The sequence below is a fragment of the Pristiophorus japonicus genome, chromosome 8 (genome assembly GCF_044704955.1).
Source record: "Pristiophorus japonicus isolate sPriJap1 chromosome 8, sPriJap1.hap1, whole genome shotgun sequence".
NCBI lineage: Eukaryota > Metazoa > Chordata > Chondrichthyes > Pristiophoridae > Pristiophorus > Pristiophorus japonicus.
This window is the reverse complement of record NC_091984.1, coordinates 64,212,045-64,228,728: the sequence shown is the minus strand read 5'-3', so window position 1 is coordinate 64,228,728 and position 16,684 is coordinate 64,212,045. Positions and strand designations below refer to the sequence as shown.

At 44.2% G+C, this 16,684-nt stretch overlaps 1 protein-coding gene across 4 annotated transcripts in view; it reads left to right on the top strand.

The window, feature by feature from the left end:
* Positions 1–16,684, top strand: part of osbpl9 (oxysterol binding protein-like 9) — a 238,513-nt gene that overhangs the window by 220,398 nt on the left and 1,431 nt on the right. For 3 of the 4 annotated variants that reach the window (XM_070886876.1, XM_070886875.1, XM_070886878.1), the window contains 6 exons: positions 4,106–4,216; positions 8,162–8,225; positions 8,352–8,492; positions 8,581–8,659; positions 9,665–9,756; positions 13,268–13,403. In XM_070886876.1, the coding sequence (XP_070742977.1) occupies positions 4,106–4,216; positions 8,162–8,225; positions 8,352–8,492; positions 8,581–8,659; positions 9,665–9,756; positions 13,268–13,403 (623 nt within the window). The remainder of the gene's footprint in view (positions 1–4,105; positions 4,217–8,161; positions 8,226–8,351; positions 8,493–8,580; positions 8,660–9,664; positions 9,757–13,267; positions 13,404–16,684) is intronic. The other variant, XM_070886877.1, reaches the window with a different exon arrangement.

The following is a 16,684-nucleotide window of genomic DNA, read 5'->3' as shown; positions in this document are numbered from 1 at the left end:
CCAACAAGCTGCTTGTATTGTATAACCCGTGTAAAAGACTTGTGCTAGCATGTGACGCGTCGTCGTACGGAGTCGGGTGTGTATTACAACAAGCTAACGTTGCGGGGAAGTTGCAACCTGTCGCCTATGCTTCCAGGAGCTTGTCTAAGGCCAGGAGGACCTACAGCATGATTGAGAAAGAGGCATTAGCGTGTGTGTTCGGGGTAAAGAAAATGCATCAGTACCTGTTTGGGCTCAAATTTGAGCTGGAAACCGATCACAAGCCCCTCACATCCCTGTTCGCTGAAAACAAGGGGACAAATACTAATGCCTCAGCCCGCATACAAAGGTGCGCACTCGCGCTATCAGCGTATAACTATACCATCCACCACTGGCCAGTTAACAAAAACTGTGCAGATGCTCTCAGTCGACTACCATTGCCCAACACGGGGGTGGAAATGGCGCAGCCTGCAAACTTGTTGATGGTGGCGCAGCCCGCAGACTTGTTGATGATCATGGAAGTGCTTGAAAATGATAAATCACCTGTCACGGCCCGCCAGATTAGGACTTGGACCAGCCAAAATCCCCTGCTGTCCCGAGTAAAAAGCTGTGTACTGCATGGGACCTGCCCAGCATCCCCATTGAAATGCAAGAGCCAATCAAGCCGTTCCAGCGGCGAAAGGACGAGCTGTCCATTCAGGCAGACTGCCTGTTGTGGGGTAACCGCGTAGTGCTACCCAAAAAAGGCAGGGAGATGTTCATCTCGATCTCCACAGCACACACCCGGATATAGTAATGATGAAAGCGATAGCCAGATCCCTCGTGTGGTGGCCCGGTATCGACTCTGACTTAGAGTCCTGTGTACGGCAATGCAGCATATGTGCTCAGTTGAGCAACGCGCCCAGAGAGGCACCACTAAGTTTGTGGTCCTGGCCCTCCAGACATTGGTCGAGGATCCATGTCGACTATGCGGGCCCGTTTCTCGGTAAAATGTTCCTGGTGGTGGTGGATGCTTTTTCAAAATGGATTGAATGTGAAATAATGTCGGGAAGCACCGCCACTGCCACCATTGAGAGCCTGAGGGCTTTGTTTGCCACCCACGGCCTGCCTGACATACTGGTCAGTGACAACGGACCATGTTTCACCAGTGCCGAATTTAAAGAATTCATGATCCGCAATGGGATCAAACATGTCACCTTGGACCTGTTTAAACCAGCCTCCAATGGGCAGGCAGAGCGGGAAGTACAAACAATCAAACAGAGCCTTAAGCAAGTCACAGAAGGCTCACTCCAAACCCGCCTGTCCCGAGTACTGCTCAGCTACCGCACGAGACCCCACTCACTCACAGGGATGCCCCCGGCTGAGCTACTCATGAAAAGGACATTTAAAACCAGACTCTCGCTGGTTCACCCCAACCTGCATGATCAGGTAGAGAGCAGGCGGCAGCAACAAAATGTAAACGATGGTCGCGCCACAGTGTCACGGGAAATTGATCTGAATGACCCTGTGTATGTGCTAAACTATGGACATGGTCCCAAGTGGATCGCAGGCACGGTGATAGCTAAAGAAGGGAATAGGGTGTTTGTAGTCAAACTAGACAATGGACAAATTTGCAGAAAGCGCCTGGACCAAACGAGGCTGCAGTTCAGACTGCCCTGAACAACCCACAGCAGACACCACCTTTTTCGAGCCCACAACACACACCCAAAGGATCAACGACACCACGCCGGACCAGGAAATCAAACCCATCACGCCTAACAGCCCAGCAAGGCCAGGCTCACCTAGCAGCCCTGCAGGGCCAACAACACGCCAGCCCAGTGAGGGCACAGCCAACACACCAGAACAGACATTTGTACCGAGGCGGTCCACCAGGGAAAGAAAGGCACCCAACTGCCTCACCTTGTAAATAGTTTTCACTTTGACTTGGGGAGGGGGGAGGGGCGGGGGGGGGGGGGCGGAGTGATGTTGTGTATCTGTAAAGCATGCACTCCCATGTTCCGCCACCAGGAAGCTCATCCCCTGAAGTCCCAAGGGATCCCAGCATCCCTTGGGAGCACTGTATATAAGCCGGCACTAAGGCCTGTTCCTCACTCTGGAGTGTCTTATTAAAGATTGAGGTAACTGCTACTTTAACCTCCCTGTGTGCAGCCTTATCTGTGTTAGGAACACAATACTAACCTTTTGTATTTCATGCACAAGTACCCCCAGGTCCTGCTGTACTGCAGCACTTTGCAATCTTTCTCCATTTAAATAATAACTTGCTCTTTGATTTTTTTCTGCCAAAGTGTATGACCTCACACTTTCCAACATTATATTCCATCTGCCAAATGTTTGCCCACTCACATTGCCTGTCTTTGTCCTTTTGCAGATTTTTTGTGTCCTCCTCACACATTGCTTTTCCTCCCATCTTTGTATCGTCGGCAAACTTGGCTACGTTACACAGTCCCTTCTTCCAAGTCGTTAATATAGATTGTAAATAGTTGGAGTCCTAGCAGTGATCCTTGCGGCACCCCACTGGTTACTGATCGCCAACCTGAGAATGAACCATTTATCCCTACTTTCTGCTTTCTGTTCATTAGCCAATCCTCTCTCCACGCTAATATATTACCCCCAACCCCGTGAAATTTTATCTTTTATGTGGCACCTTGTCAAATACCTTCTGGAAGTCCAAATACACCACATCCACTGGTTCCCCTTTATCCACCCTGTTTGTTACATCCTCAAAGAACTCTAGCAAATTTGTCAAACATGACTTCCCCTTCATAAATCCATGCTGACTCTGCCTGACCGAATTTTGCTTTTCCAAATGTCCTGCTACTGTTTCTTTAATAATGGACTCCAAATATTCCCAATCTACCCCATTATTATCTCTAAATGGGAGGGAAGCAGTAGAGAATTCCTGCTTAGTGTGTTCCCATAATGGTTAGATGAGATTTAAAACATACCCTACAAACATACTGTATTAATCTGTGTCTGAGAATGTAACTTGAGAAAATATTTACTCTTTAATCTCTCGAGAGTTTTTCATGAATGAATTTTTTAAAAAAGAATCCAAAGTGTCACCAAACCTGCGCTCTACTTTTTACAGAGCTCATGTTTTCATACCGGTCTGTAGCCGACAATTTAAAATTTTAAAATGCATGAAGAAAAGGGCATGTGTCCACAGCTCAGTACAAATGGAGGCAGAGATCTGGCTGTGTTCTGGCTAAAGTATTACCTCTGGAAATGTTGATTTTAGCTATGAAATATTTTCAGTTTGTATCCAATAGCATCTGAACAATTTTGTAAATTTCTGTTTAGTAGTTACCACTGAAACCTAAGGAGCCACACAACACTTCAGAATATTACAGTATTCTCTAAAGAACCTGGAAAATTATCATGTTTTATATTGGAGTAGAAATGGCTGCTTTCGTGCTCAAAGGTTTAATAATGGCTCCATATGTGTTTTCTGTCTATCAGTCATAATCTCTTAATCTGAATACTTCTTTTATCCTGAGCTATCTGCTACCCAGTCGGTGTGTATGTTTGTTCAATTATTTGTTTTTTGTTTTTGTTTCTGGCTGTTGATTATATCTTTGCTCTGGAGAGTGCGTTACTGTATAATAAGAAATCGGAGCAGGAGTAGGCTATCTGGCCCTTTGAGCCTGCTGCACCATAATAACACAGACTGATTAGAGAAAACATTAGAATGCTGAAGAGCAGTTTCAAAAGACTGTTTTCTCCTCCTTTGGGCAACCTATCTGAGACTGGTTGTCAGGAGGTGTGTAAGAGCCATGTACTTGCCCCACTTTAACCGTCTATCGTGCTGGTGCTGGGCAGTACTCTCCCAATGAGATAGGAAATTTGATGTGGGAAACTGTACCCCCATCTGCAGATGGATGAAGGAAAAGGTGTTGAAGGGATATGGCATCAGCATGGGTAAATGTGAGTAGAACTATCTGCTCACGTGGCGAGTAAACACGATCCAGACTGTTTGAGCCGAATGGCCTGTTTCCATGTTGTAACTTTTATGTGTTTCTATATCTTGCTGCTCCATTGTACAGTGTATTAGAACATTAACTGATTACCATAAGGGAAAAGTGTATGTGTCACGTTTTTTTTCCCCCCCCCCCATTTTTCTTTATAGTCTCTGCATTTTATGCTGAATGTTTCTCAAAAAGAATCCAGTTCAACGCTCACATTTGGACTAAGTCTAAGTTTCTTGGAATGTCTATAGGGGTGCATAACATAGGACAGGGTAAGTTTTATCAAATCTCTTACTCCACTACTATTCTGTATTTTCACTGTAACTGAACTGCTGGCATGTTTTCCTGTATTTTTATTTAATTTTTGTTCTATCCTATTTTTCCCCTCTCCTGTCTTCGCCTAAGGATTTTGATTCCAAGATTCCATGGGCAGCAGTCATCCTGCTGTATCTTGCCTAACTGGCCATTATATGTGAACTTTTGACCACGTGCGGCATTACAGCCACATTCGTGGCTTCATCTACTGTCACCTACATATTGGTATTCCCACAGAGGTTATGTATCAGGTGCAGGAGCCTTGGCTGATTTTCCTTTTCCTGACCTAAGGGCACTGTAGCACCTCTACTGCTGTGTTTGAGATGGGCTGACTCAATGCAGACCAGAGATTGAACTTGGGTCCTGCCTGGTCTGTGACTCAGAGACAATGACTTGCCTCTTGAGACATTGGGGAACTTCAGTATTTTTAAGAATGAATGAGTCAAGACCATTTGATCTATGTCAGCTTGACCCTCGAGTACTATAACTCAATCCAGCCTTGAATTCAGCTGCTTTTTGAATTCCCTTCTTAATTTACTTGTTGATTATTCTAAATATTTGTCATAGTTTAGGTCAGATTTTTTAAATTAAATTTATTTATCACTGAGTTAAATTTATGATCTGCTGGCCTGCCTTATGTTGAACTGTTTTTCTGAGCTCAGTTTATACTGCTTAATACTTGCTTTCACTGACTTACCTCCAAAACCACCACCTAGCCAAAGCTTAAGCTTTTCTAATTTTTCCTTGTAGCTTATTTCCTTCACTGCTCACCACCTTTACCCGTGATCAATCTTCTTGTTGCTTTCTTCACCATCTCCAACCCTTCTGTAGAATGTGGGCAAATTGTACACTACTGTACTTGCAATCTTTCACATGGAAGGAGTGTTTGGGGCCCTGGATGGTGGGAAGGGAGGAGGTAAAAGGGCAGGTGTTGCTTCTCCTATCGTTGTCCAGGGAGGGAGGGGAAGGGGTGAGAGCAGACGTGCAGGAAATGGGACTGACACAGTCGAGGGCCCTATCGACCATGGTGGAGGGGAATCCACGATTGAGGAAAAAGAAACACATATTGGAAGCACTGGTGTGGAACGGGGCATCGTCAAAACAGATGCAACGGAGAAACTGCGAGAAGGGAATAGAATCCTTACAGGAAGTGGGGTGGGAGGAGGTATAGTCAAGGTAGCTGTGGGAGTCAGTGGGCTTATCGTGAATATTGGACGACAGCCTATTTCTAGAAATGGAGATAGAGAAGTCGGGGAAGGGAAGAGTCGGAGATGGATCACGTGAAGATCAGGGAAGGGTGGAAATTGGAAGCAAAGTTGATGGAATTTTCCAGTTCAGAGCGAGAGCAGGAAACAGCACCGACACAGTCATCAATGTACCGGAAAAAGAGGTGAGGGAGGGGACCCGAGTAGGGCTGGAACAAAGAACATTCCACATATCCCACGAAAAGGCAGGCATAGCTAGGACCCGTGCGGGTTCCCATAGCAACACCTTTAATTTAGAGTGAGTGGAAATTGTTTAATGTGAGAACCAGTTCACCCCGGCAGAAGAGGATGGTGGTGGATGGGGACTGGTTGGGTCACCGATCAAGGAAGAAGTGGAAGGCCCTCAGGCCGTCCTGGTGGGGGATAGAGGTGTCGAGCATTGGACGTCCATGGTTAAAAGGAGGCAGTAAGGGCCAGGAAATTGAAAACTGTTAAAGTGGTAGAGAGTGTCAGAGGAGTCACGATTGTAGGTGGAAAGAGACTGTACAAGGGGGAAAAAAAGTGTTGAGATAGAAAGAAGTGAGTTCCGTAGGGAAAGAATAGGTTGCAATAATGGTTCTACCAGCGCAGTCTGTTTGTGGATCTTGGGAAGGAGGTAGAAGCAGGCTGTGTGGGGTTGGGGGACTATGAGGTTGGAGGCCGTGGAGGGAAGATCTCCAGAGGAGATGAGGTTAGTGACAGTCTGGGGAACGATGCCTTGATGTTCAGTGGTGGGATCCTGGTCCAGGGGGAGATGTCAGAGAGTTGGTGTTCAGCCTCTGCAAGATAGAGGTCAGTTCGACAAATGACAACAGCTCCACCTTGAACCTGAGTGAACGGGGTGCTGCAAGTTCGGAGGGTGGTAGGTTAATGCGAGTGAGTGAGCGGAGTAGAAACATTGAGACTGTATGTATCATCATCTATACATACCTCTCATTTTATTGGGGATCTGTTTCTTTCTGGATCTGAGTCGGCAGGGAAACAGATGGCAAGCTGCTGCAAGGATATCTGCATCTACCCATCATAATAGGCGGTCCGTCGAACGAGGATGACTTGCTTCCACGAGTTCACAGGTGTTTCGATGACGGACCCGATGTTCCAGTCCTGAACTCCAATTGAGGGGGTGGAAGATGCCTGTGCGTGAATTTTTTTAACGTATGGTGACCGTTGCACACCAGCCACCACACGGGCTTGACAGAGCTAGGTCTTGGTCCAGTGGCAAGGGTTAACCAGGACGACTGGAGACCTGCTCTGCTGCACTGACCTAGTGCGCACACATATCGCAGTGTGGGCTCGCAATAGCTTAAGTGAAACACAACTTATAACTGCAGGCTCCTCCAGTAGCTCAGTGAGCAGATGCAGCGCAAAGCGTGGTTCTGGGAAGATCCCAGGTTTGATTCCTCTGGTTTGTGCTGAATTAATCCATTTCAGTCACGACACAACAACTGACTTCAGTGTCCTTAGGCTTGGGAGGGAGAAAAAACATTAGGCAGCGTAACTGTTCCTTATTGCTAACCACTGAAGTGCACATATGCACATGTTAGCCGAAGGCTGGATCTTGCACAGCTATGATGCCCTCCAGAGCCAAACAGCCCATCGACACATACAGACGTTATTCGCACATGAAGAATTATCACAGGCACAATACTGAAGGGCTGCCAGGGCACATGGAACTGTATCCTCGTATGAGTCACCCTCAGGGTAAGGAGACAAAACTAAAGAATAAAAATGAGACAGTCCAACCCGAATGAAAGCCGACCTTTTCAAATGATCATAGAGAAATACAATTGAACGGGTGCTTAACTAAAGTTAAAATTCAGTTGTACTGAAAAGCTATAGAGAACTTATTCTGTATGGCAAGACTTTTAGTGAATCAGAATAATAGTACTAGATTTTGTACACCTACAACATACTACACATAGGGCATAATGCTATACGATTCAATATTTACAATAGGTTCCATGCAACAGACGACTCGCATGTTAGGACACTTAGTCAGCTGTGGCCTGAATCTTGGCTTGCTGCAGATTGACCTTTAAGGGTGGTACAAAATCTAGTACTATTATTGTGATTCATGCTAGGATACAGTTCCTCACAACCACCTCATGCAGCACCACCTCAACATTAGCAGTCATCAAACAAGATGGTTGGTTGAAGTCGCCCACTGTCATATATACATACCTTTCTTATCTAATTGTACAAAATCTTCCTTCACCTGTTCTGGGAGTCTGCCCTTTGCCTGCTTGTCAAGGCATACTCTCATTTTTTGCCTCCCTGTTTCAACCTCCTTAACTTTGAAATGATCCTGAACATATGAAACTCCCCTTCCCCCTTGTCTGTTCTCATTGCTTTCTTTCCTGAACAACCCGAACCCTTGCACAAGGAATTTACTCCCAACTTCTGGGCTGAGCCATGTTTTTGTAATCCCCACGTTGTCGTAATTTCCTTCCATTACATAGTTTCAATTCCAGCCTTTTATTCTGAGTAACATTCAGGTAAAAGGAAATCAATTGTGTTGTTTACTTTTATCTTAGAGTATTGAGTCTGTTTGTTTACTTCACTTTAATTAATTTTCTGTTTATCTTATTTTTCCATCACCTTGACCGCTTTCCAAGCTCTGCTCATCCACAGTAAAAGTCTATTTCTTTCATTTGGCAGGATGTGTCTCTCTGCTCGATTACGATGAGCATTATATTCTCACTTTTCCAAATGGCTATGGAAGGCAAGTATTATCCTAAATATCCTTATTGGCCATCAGTACACATTAAGAGAAAGTTTTTGTTTATTATTCTGTTTGAACGCTGTGCTAAATGTCGTGATATTTAGACTTTTTCAATTTATCTAACAGGTCTATTCTAACCGTTCCGTGGGTGGAACTAGGAGGCGAATGCAACATAACATGTACAAAAACAGGATACAATGCCAACATTATATTTCATACCAAGCCTTTCTATGGAGGCAAAAAACACAGAATAACTGCTGAAATCTTGTAGGTTTTTACTACACATTTGATTCTCATTAGTGACCAATAGTAACTTGCAAAGATATAAATACCTTTAATTTATTTGCTATTTTAGTTCTCCAAATGACAAGAAGCCTTTCAGCTCAATTGAAGGAGAGTGGAATGGAGTGATGTATGCTAAATGGAGTACAGGGGTAAGCTGTGTCTCTTAAAGTAAAATATGCAAGTTACTTTGCATGTTGTGCACCTTTTCTGGTAGAGAGAGAAACCATGCTAAATAAACTAAATGGTAAATGCCCATATAGTTGCAAGATGTAACTGGATTACTAAATACTGTTTATATTTTTGATATAGATAAAATTTAAACGAATTAATTTTTTTGTCTTTTATTTCTTGTTTCATATTTTACATTTTTTTTTAAACTTCTGTTCTGTTTTCTTGCCCTCCTTTCAAAGCAACTCTGGCTTGGAACAGTGAGACATTTCAACCTGTGAACCTCGGGGCGGCTACTTGAAAGTACATGAAGCAATAGCCCTGTCATAATGCCAGTTTCCCCAGTCTCCAAAGACATTGTCACTTGGCCTCTGAGTAGCTAAGTCATTTAGACAGGGAGGTCATGGGTTCAATTACTGCTCTCAGCTGAGGTGCTAGTCGGGGTATCAAAGTTCACCTGAGCACCTTTGGGTTAGGGAGGAGAAAATTTAAATCCATCACTTCAGTAGCAATGGATGTCAATAAAATGCTATTGTATCGGCTGTCTGATATTACTACGGTGGTAATAATTAGAAATGTGATATGATGTCACCTCATCATTACCACCTTTTCTGAATACACCTGCCTATATTTGGCTGAGCAATTGTGGTGTCCGGTGGAAGTAATGCTGGAAGATCAGTCCCTACAAGGATGGGAAAGCAAGTGCAACTCGGGCAGAAAATCTTGCCTGATACCTTCAAATGAGAGGAAGGAAGGATATAAAATTAAAATAAAAAATTAAATTCATAAGTGTTCGGCCTGAAATGTATTAATAAAAGGAAAAAAAGCAATAGAAATTAACGTTGTTTGAGGAGGGTCTATGTTTACCCACCGTCTTGTGATTTAAAAATAAATTAACGTGTATCTGTCTATAGACATAGTTGCGCAAGATTTAGAATGTCTCACTGGCATAACTAATGAAGACTCTATGGTTTGTTTGAATGAAGGAGAACAGCCTATTTGTAGATACAAAGAAATTGCCTATTATCAAGAAAAAAGTAAGAAAATTGGAAGATCAGGATGGATTTGAGTCCAGAAGGTAATGATTTACAATCCTTTTGCTACAGTCATGAAAACAGAGATGTACTTTTCTATCCTTAAAGGAGAAGGAAAGTATCAGGTGACAACTGTGTATTCAAAGTACGCTTGCTTTTTATAGGAGATGTTGCAAATTTGCCAGCCTGTAGAATGGTTTGCAGGGTTTGGGTGGCTGCAGAAGGGTTCCCCTTTAAGTGTTCTGATCAAGTAGAATCCTGTCCTGCTGATATTTTTTAAGTTGTGGACATAATGAATATTGGTTCTTACGAGACGTGTTCTGTATGCATTTTGTTTTCCTCCTTCAACACTAAGATACAATGCAATGCCCACCTAAAGTTGCATTCTTTAATAATTATCCTACACTGGGAACACCAGAGAATGCTTAATAAATAAATAATGACTATAATAACCAATAATAACAATGCACTGGAACAGATAGTCTGGGAGAAACTACCCGAATTATTTGTTTTCATAATGTTCTTGAAATATGGGCAGGGTAATAAATATCCTACAATTTCTTGTGCTATAACCATCATTTTAATGTTTGTAAAGCTGGTTCATAAACTTGAAAGCCTGAGCCTATGCTCAAAGGAGTCTTGGGCCAAGTATAGGGTATTGCATGGCTGTGTGGCTCTGTGAGTCAATGCAAATAAATCGAAGTTGGAACTAAGTTTGACTTTTCACATACTAACCTTCTTCCAGATTCAGAAGAGTTGGAGTTGGTTCTCGTATTCACATTTGAACTGAGCATCAGATTACTTATTAAAGTAAAGAAAAAACACTGACAATTTTAGTCAGGCCTTATTTCTATCGATCAGTGATTTTCTGTGCCATGTATTGAAAAATAGGACCAGGAGTAGACCATACGGCCCCTCAAGCCTGCTCTGCCATTTAATATCATGGCTGAGTATTGAGTAACCCACCATTTTAAGTCTTTAAGAAAAGGACCCCTTTTGTCCCTTTTAAATTAGTGATGTATTAGAGTGCGGCAAGAAAAGTAGCCATTGTTAGAGATGCTCTGCCTATGGTTGGATGGTTAAGCGTGGAACCAAATTACGGCAATCCCACTTAGCTGGAGAATGAAGAAAAGGCATTGGAGAAACATGATGTGGTTGAAAAACTTTTCGTTCTTCCTTACTTAGTCAGCCTGCACATATAAATGCAGCATAGAATATTGCTGTCATCCACGGAAGAACGATACCTGCCTGACCCTTTATGAACTTCATGGTCTGTTTACACTTGTGCAGGAAACCCACCGATTGCTCCCTTGACCTCATTCCCACTATACTACTGACCACCCAACTTCCCTTCCTGGCTCCCGTGCTAGCTGGCATTTCAAATGGTTCTCTCTCAAGTACCCCCTCCCTTTCAAAACTCCCACCATCATTTGCGCCCCCCTTAAAAATCCATCCTTCACCTCTTTGCAAACTATCGTCCCATCTCCAGCCTTCCTATCTTCAAAATCCATGCGAACATACAGAATTGGCGGCAGGAAAAGACCAGCTGATCCATCAAGCCTACCCACACCTGATGGTGGCGGGAACATTATGACTAAGGGAAAAAATACTTTGAAAAATTCCTCTCTGAGGCGATCAAAACCAGTCCGGGACATCACATGGACCAAGTGTTTTCTACAAGGACCTTTTGATATGATATGATCTTGGCCCCAGTCAAGAACCAGTCCAGCTCCCTTTTAAAGGCATTTGTGCCCAGTTTTCCCACAATTCCATGTTTGAATCTCTCCAATCAGATTTCCACTCCGCCACCAATGTTTTCTTTAAGCTACACATACGCGCAGTGCACCGGGATCCCGTGCAGCCAGTGAGCCAGCTTTTAAATTGAAAAAAAACGCACGTGCGCGGACTTTTGAATGGGCTGCGTGACCCAAAGAAAAACTACAAGGAGCATTTTCCGCCACAGCATTAAAACGGCCCAATTCAAAGTCACAAATGACATCCCTTTCCGTCCTCCTCAACCTTTTGCACAGTCAACCACACTTTACACCTCCAGTGCCTCTCCAGTTGCTCAGTGGGTAGCACCCTCGCCTCAGAGTCAGAAGGTTGTGGGTTCAAGTCCCACTTCAGAGACGTGAGCACAAAAATCTAGGCTGACACTCCAGTGCAGTACTGATGGAGTGCCATAGCCAGAGGTGCTGTTTTCGGACGAGCCGTTAAACCCATCTGCACTCTCAGCGGGATGTAAAAGATCCCATGGCACTATCTCGAAGAAGAGCAGGGGAGTTATCCCCGGAGTCCTGGCCAATATTTACCCCTCAATCAACATAACTAAAACAGATTATCTGGTCAGTATCACACTGCTGTTTGTGAGAGCTCGCTGTGCGCCATTGGCTGCTTTATTTCCTATTTTACAACAGTGACTACACTTCAAAAAGTATTTAATTGACTGTAAAGCGCTTTGGGATGTGAAAGGCACTATATAAATGTATTTATTTACTTCTTTCTTTCCTATTTTTCCTTCTTTCCTCCTTTCCTTTCCTGTTCTACTCTTACTCATTCAATGGCAGCCAGAACATCTCCATCAATGGCTTCTCTTCTTGCCCCACACCGTTATGTCTGATGTTGCCCCTTGGATCAACTCCACATATAGAGCAACAATATCCAGCTTTACTTCTCCACTCTCTGTGTTATTGGACTGCTTACCCAATATCCATTTCTGGATGAGTCGCAATTTCTTCGAGTTAAGCATTGGGATGACCAAAGCCATGGTCTTCAGCCCTCACTGTAAATTATGTACCCTCGCAACCAATCTAAGCTTCTGACCCCATATCCTCTCCATCGCCAAGACTGCCTACTTCCACCTCTGGAATATTGCTTGCCTCCGCCCATGCCTTAGCCTATCTGCTAAAAGCTTCATCTATGTCTTTGTCACCTCCAGACGTGACTATTTCAATGTTCTCCTGGCCAGTCTTCCATCCTTCACCCTCCATAACCTTCAGCTCATCCAAAACTCTACTGCCCGTATCCTATCCTGCACCACGTCCCGCTCGCCAATCAATCTTATGCTTGCTGACCTACATTGGCTCCTATGTCTCAAATTCAAAAATTCTCAGCCATGTGTTTAAATCCCTTTATGGCCTTTCCCCGCCCTATCGCTGTAACCTTCTTGAGCCCTACAGCCCTCTCAGAATGTTGCATTCCCCCACTCCCTTTGTCCCACCATTGGCAGCTGTGTTTTCTGCCTTGTAGGTTCTCCACTCTGGAATTGGCTCCCCAAACCTCTCTGCCTCACCACTGCCCTCTCGTCCTTTAATATTCTCCTTAAAACCTACCTCTTTAGCCGAGCTTCTTGTTGTCCCTCCTAATTGTACAGCAATTTTAGATCGCTGTAAGATACATCTTTTTAACATTTTTGGAGTTTTGTGCTGATAGTGTTATTGAGCTGCAGTGATTACATGTTGGAAAATCTTTAAAGCTGAAGCAATGCAATATTGTCTGCCTGCCTAAAGTATCCCTTGTGCATTAACAAAAACTTCCATTTGTGCTTGTATTCAGACTTTGGAAGGATGTAACGCATAACTTAAAAATTAAGGATATCGATGCTGCCACAGATGCAAAGCACAGACTTGAGGAAAGACAAAGAGCTGAAGCAAGGGAGAGAAAGGAGAATGAAGTTCAATGGGAGACACGGGTATGAGACCACATACACTTCAATTTAACACTGCTTTTTTCAGATTCAATGACTTCAACACCATTTAGTAATTATTTAGGAATAAACTGGTGAGAACGAAAGAAACATGCTGGTGAAATGTAACACCCGTCTTCACTAAAGAGGATGCTGCCAATGTGAAAGTAAAGGAGCAGGTAGTCCAGATGGGATCCATCCTCATTTTTAAATTTTTTTTCATGTGGGCATCTCTGGGCAAGGCCAGCAGTTATTGCCCATCCCTAATTGCCCTGGAGAAGATGGTGGTGAGCCGCCTTCTTGAACTGTTGCAGTTTGCATGAAGATACTCCCATGCTAGGGAGGGAGTTCCAGCATTTTGACCCACTGACGATGAGGAAACGGTGATATATTGCCAAGTCAGGATGGAGTGTGACTTGGAGGGGAACTTCGAAGTGGTGGTGTTCCCATGCGCCTGCCGCTCTTGTCCTTCTAGATGGTAGAGGTAGCAGGTTTGGGAGGTGCTGCTGAAGAAGCCTTGACGAGTTACTGCAGTGCATCTTATAGATAGTACACACAGCAGCCACGGTGCGCCGGTGGTGGAGGGAGTGAATGTTGAAGGTGGTGGATGGGGTGCCAATCAAGCGGCCTGCAATATCCTGGATGGTGTCGAGCTTGTGGAGTGTTGTTGGAGCTGCACTCATCCAGGCATGTGGAGAGTACTCTTTACTTGTGCCTTGTATTTGGTGGAAAGGCTTTGGAGAGTCGGGAGGTGAGACACCGCAGAATACCCAGCCACTGACCTGCTCTTGTTGCTACAGAATTTATGTGGCTGATCCAGTTAAGTTTCTGGTCAATAGTGACCCCCAAAATGTTGATGGTGAGGGATTCGGTGATGGTAGTGCCGTTGAATGTCAAAGGGCGGTGGGTGGACTCTCGCTTGTTGGAGATAGTCATTGCCTGGCACATGTATGGCACGAATGTTACTTACCACTTATCAGCCCAAGCCCGAATATCATCCAGGTCTTGCTGCAAGCAAGCATGAACTGCTTCATTATCGGAGGCATTTCAAATGGCACTGAACCCTGTGCAGTCAGCAGTAAACATCCTCACTTCTGACCTTATGATGGAGGGAAGGTCATTGATGAAACAGCTGATGATGGTTGGGCCTAGGACACTGCCCCGAGGAACTCCTGCAGTGATGTCCTGGGTTTGGGATGATTGACCTCCAACACCAAAACCACCTTGATATCAAGGGCAGTCACTCTCTCCTCATCTCACCTCTGGAATTCAGCTCTGTTGTCCAAGTTTGGACCACTGCTATAATGAAGTCTGGAGCCGAGTGGTTCTGGCTGAACCCAAACGGGGCATCGGTGAGCAGGTGAGTGCCGCTTGATAACACTGTTGACGACACCTTCCATCACTTTGCTGATGATTGAGAGAATACTGATGGGGCGGTAATTGGCCGGATTGGATTTTTCCTGCTCTTTAAGGACAGGACATACCTGGGCAGTTTTCCACATTGTCGGATAGATGCCAGTGTTGTAGCTGTACTGGAACAGCTTAGCTAGCGGCATGGCTAGTTCTGGAGCACAAGTCTACAGCATAACAGCTGGGATGTTGTCGGGCCCCATAACCTTTGCTGTATCCAGTGCACTCAGCTGTTTCTTGTATCACGTGGAGTGCATTGAATTGGCTGAAGACTGGCTTCTGTGATGGTGGGTACCTCAGGGGTAAGCCGATATGGATCATCCACTCGGCACTTCTGGCTGAAGATGAATGCAAACGCTTCAGCCTTGTCTTTTGCACTCACTTGCAGGACTCCCCGCCATCATTAAGGATGGGGATATTCATGGAGCCTCCTCCTCCCATTAGTTGTTTAATAGCCCACCGCCATTCGAAACTGGATGTGGCAGGACCAGAGCTTTTATCTGATCTGTTGATTGTGGGATCGCTTAGCCCAGTTAGAGCATGCTGCGTCTGCTTTTTAGCATGCATGTAGTCATGTGTTGCAGTTTCCCCAGGTTGGAGGGAAGTAAGGATGGAAACAACAGAGGCTCTTGCCACAAACTTTCAATCCTTCTTGGATATAGGGGTGGTGCCAGAGTACTGGAGGGTTGGAAATATTACATCCCTGTTCAAAAAAGATGAGACTGATAAAGGAGTCAACCTAACGGCAGCGGTGGGGAAACAATAATCTGGAACAAAATTAATTTCTCTACCCCAGAGGGCTGTGGAGGATCAGTCGTTCAGTATATTCAAGACAGAAATCGATAGATTTTTGGATATTAAGGGAATCAAGGGATCGTGCAAGAAAGTGAGGTAGATCATCAGCCATGATCTTATTGAATGGCGGAGCAGGATCGAGGGCTGAATGGCCTACTCCTAATTTTTTATGTTCTTAAATGTCACTTGGAAGAACATGGGTTAATAAATGACAGCCAAATCGGATTTGTTCAAGGCAAATCATGTCTGACTAACTTTTGAGTTCTTTAATGAAATAATGGGAGTGTTGATGAGGACAGTGTGGTTGATGTGTATATGGATTTTGAGCAGGCGTTTGATAAAGTGCCACATAATGCACGTTAGCAAAAGTATTACCCATGAAATTAAAAGGGCCAGTGGCAGCATGGTTACGAAATTGGTTGAGACAGAAAGTAGAAGTGAACGGCTGTTTTTCAGAATGGAGGGAAGTATACAGTGGGTGTCCCTTAAGGTTCGGTATTCGGACCACTATTCTTTTGACCTAAACTTGGGTACAAAGTTTGTGGATGACACAAAGCTTGGAACTGTAGGAAACAGTGAGGAGGGTAGTAGCAGACTGCAGTAGGACATGGACAGATTGGTGAAATGGGCAGACGCATGGCAGATGAAATTTAATGCAGATAAGTGTGAAGTGATGCATTTTGGAAGGTAAAATGAGGAGAGACAGCATGAACTAAAAGGGGGTGCAGGAACAGAGATCTGGGGGTTCACATACACAAATTTTTAGACGTGGCAGAACAAGTTGATAAAGCTGTTAAAATGCATATGGGTTCATTGGCTTTATAGAGGGAGGCATAGAGTACAAAAGCAAAGAAACTATAGTAAACCTTTATAAACCACTCATTAAATCTCAGTTCATCTGCCTAGGCATCAAAGTGTGGTGCCCTGAATTGAAGGCAATACTCCAACTGAAGTCTTAACAAGTGATTTATAAATTCTGTATCGTTTAATAATTATTCCTGAAAGTTTAGCTTCTTTACTGCAAACATCATCTTTTCTATACTGTTTCTTTAACCCTGGTACATCATCATCTCTTTGGAAAG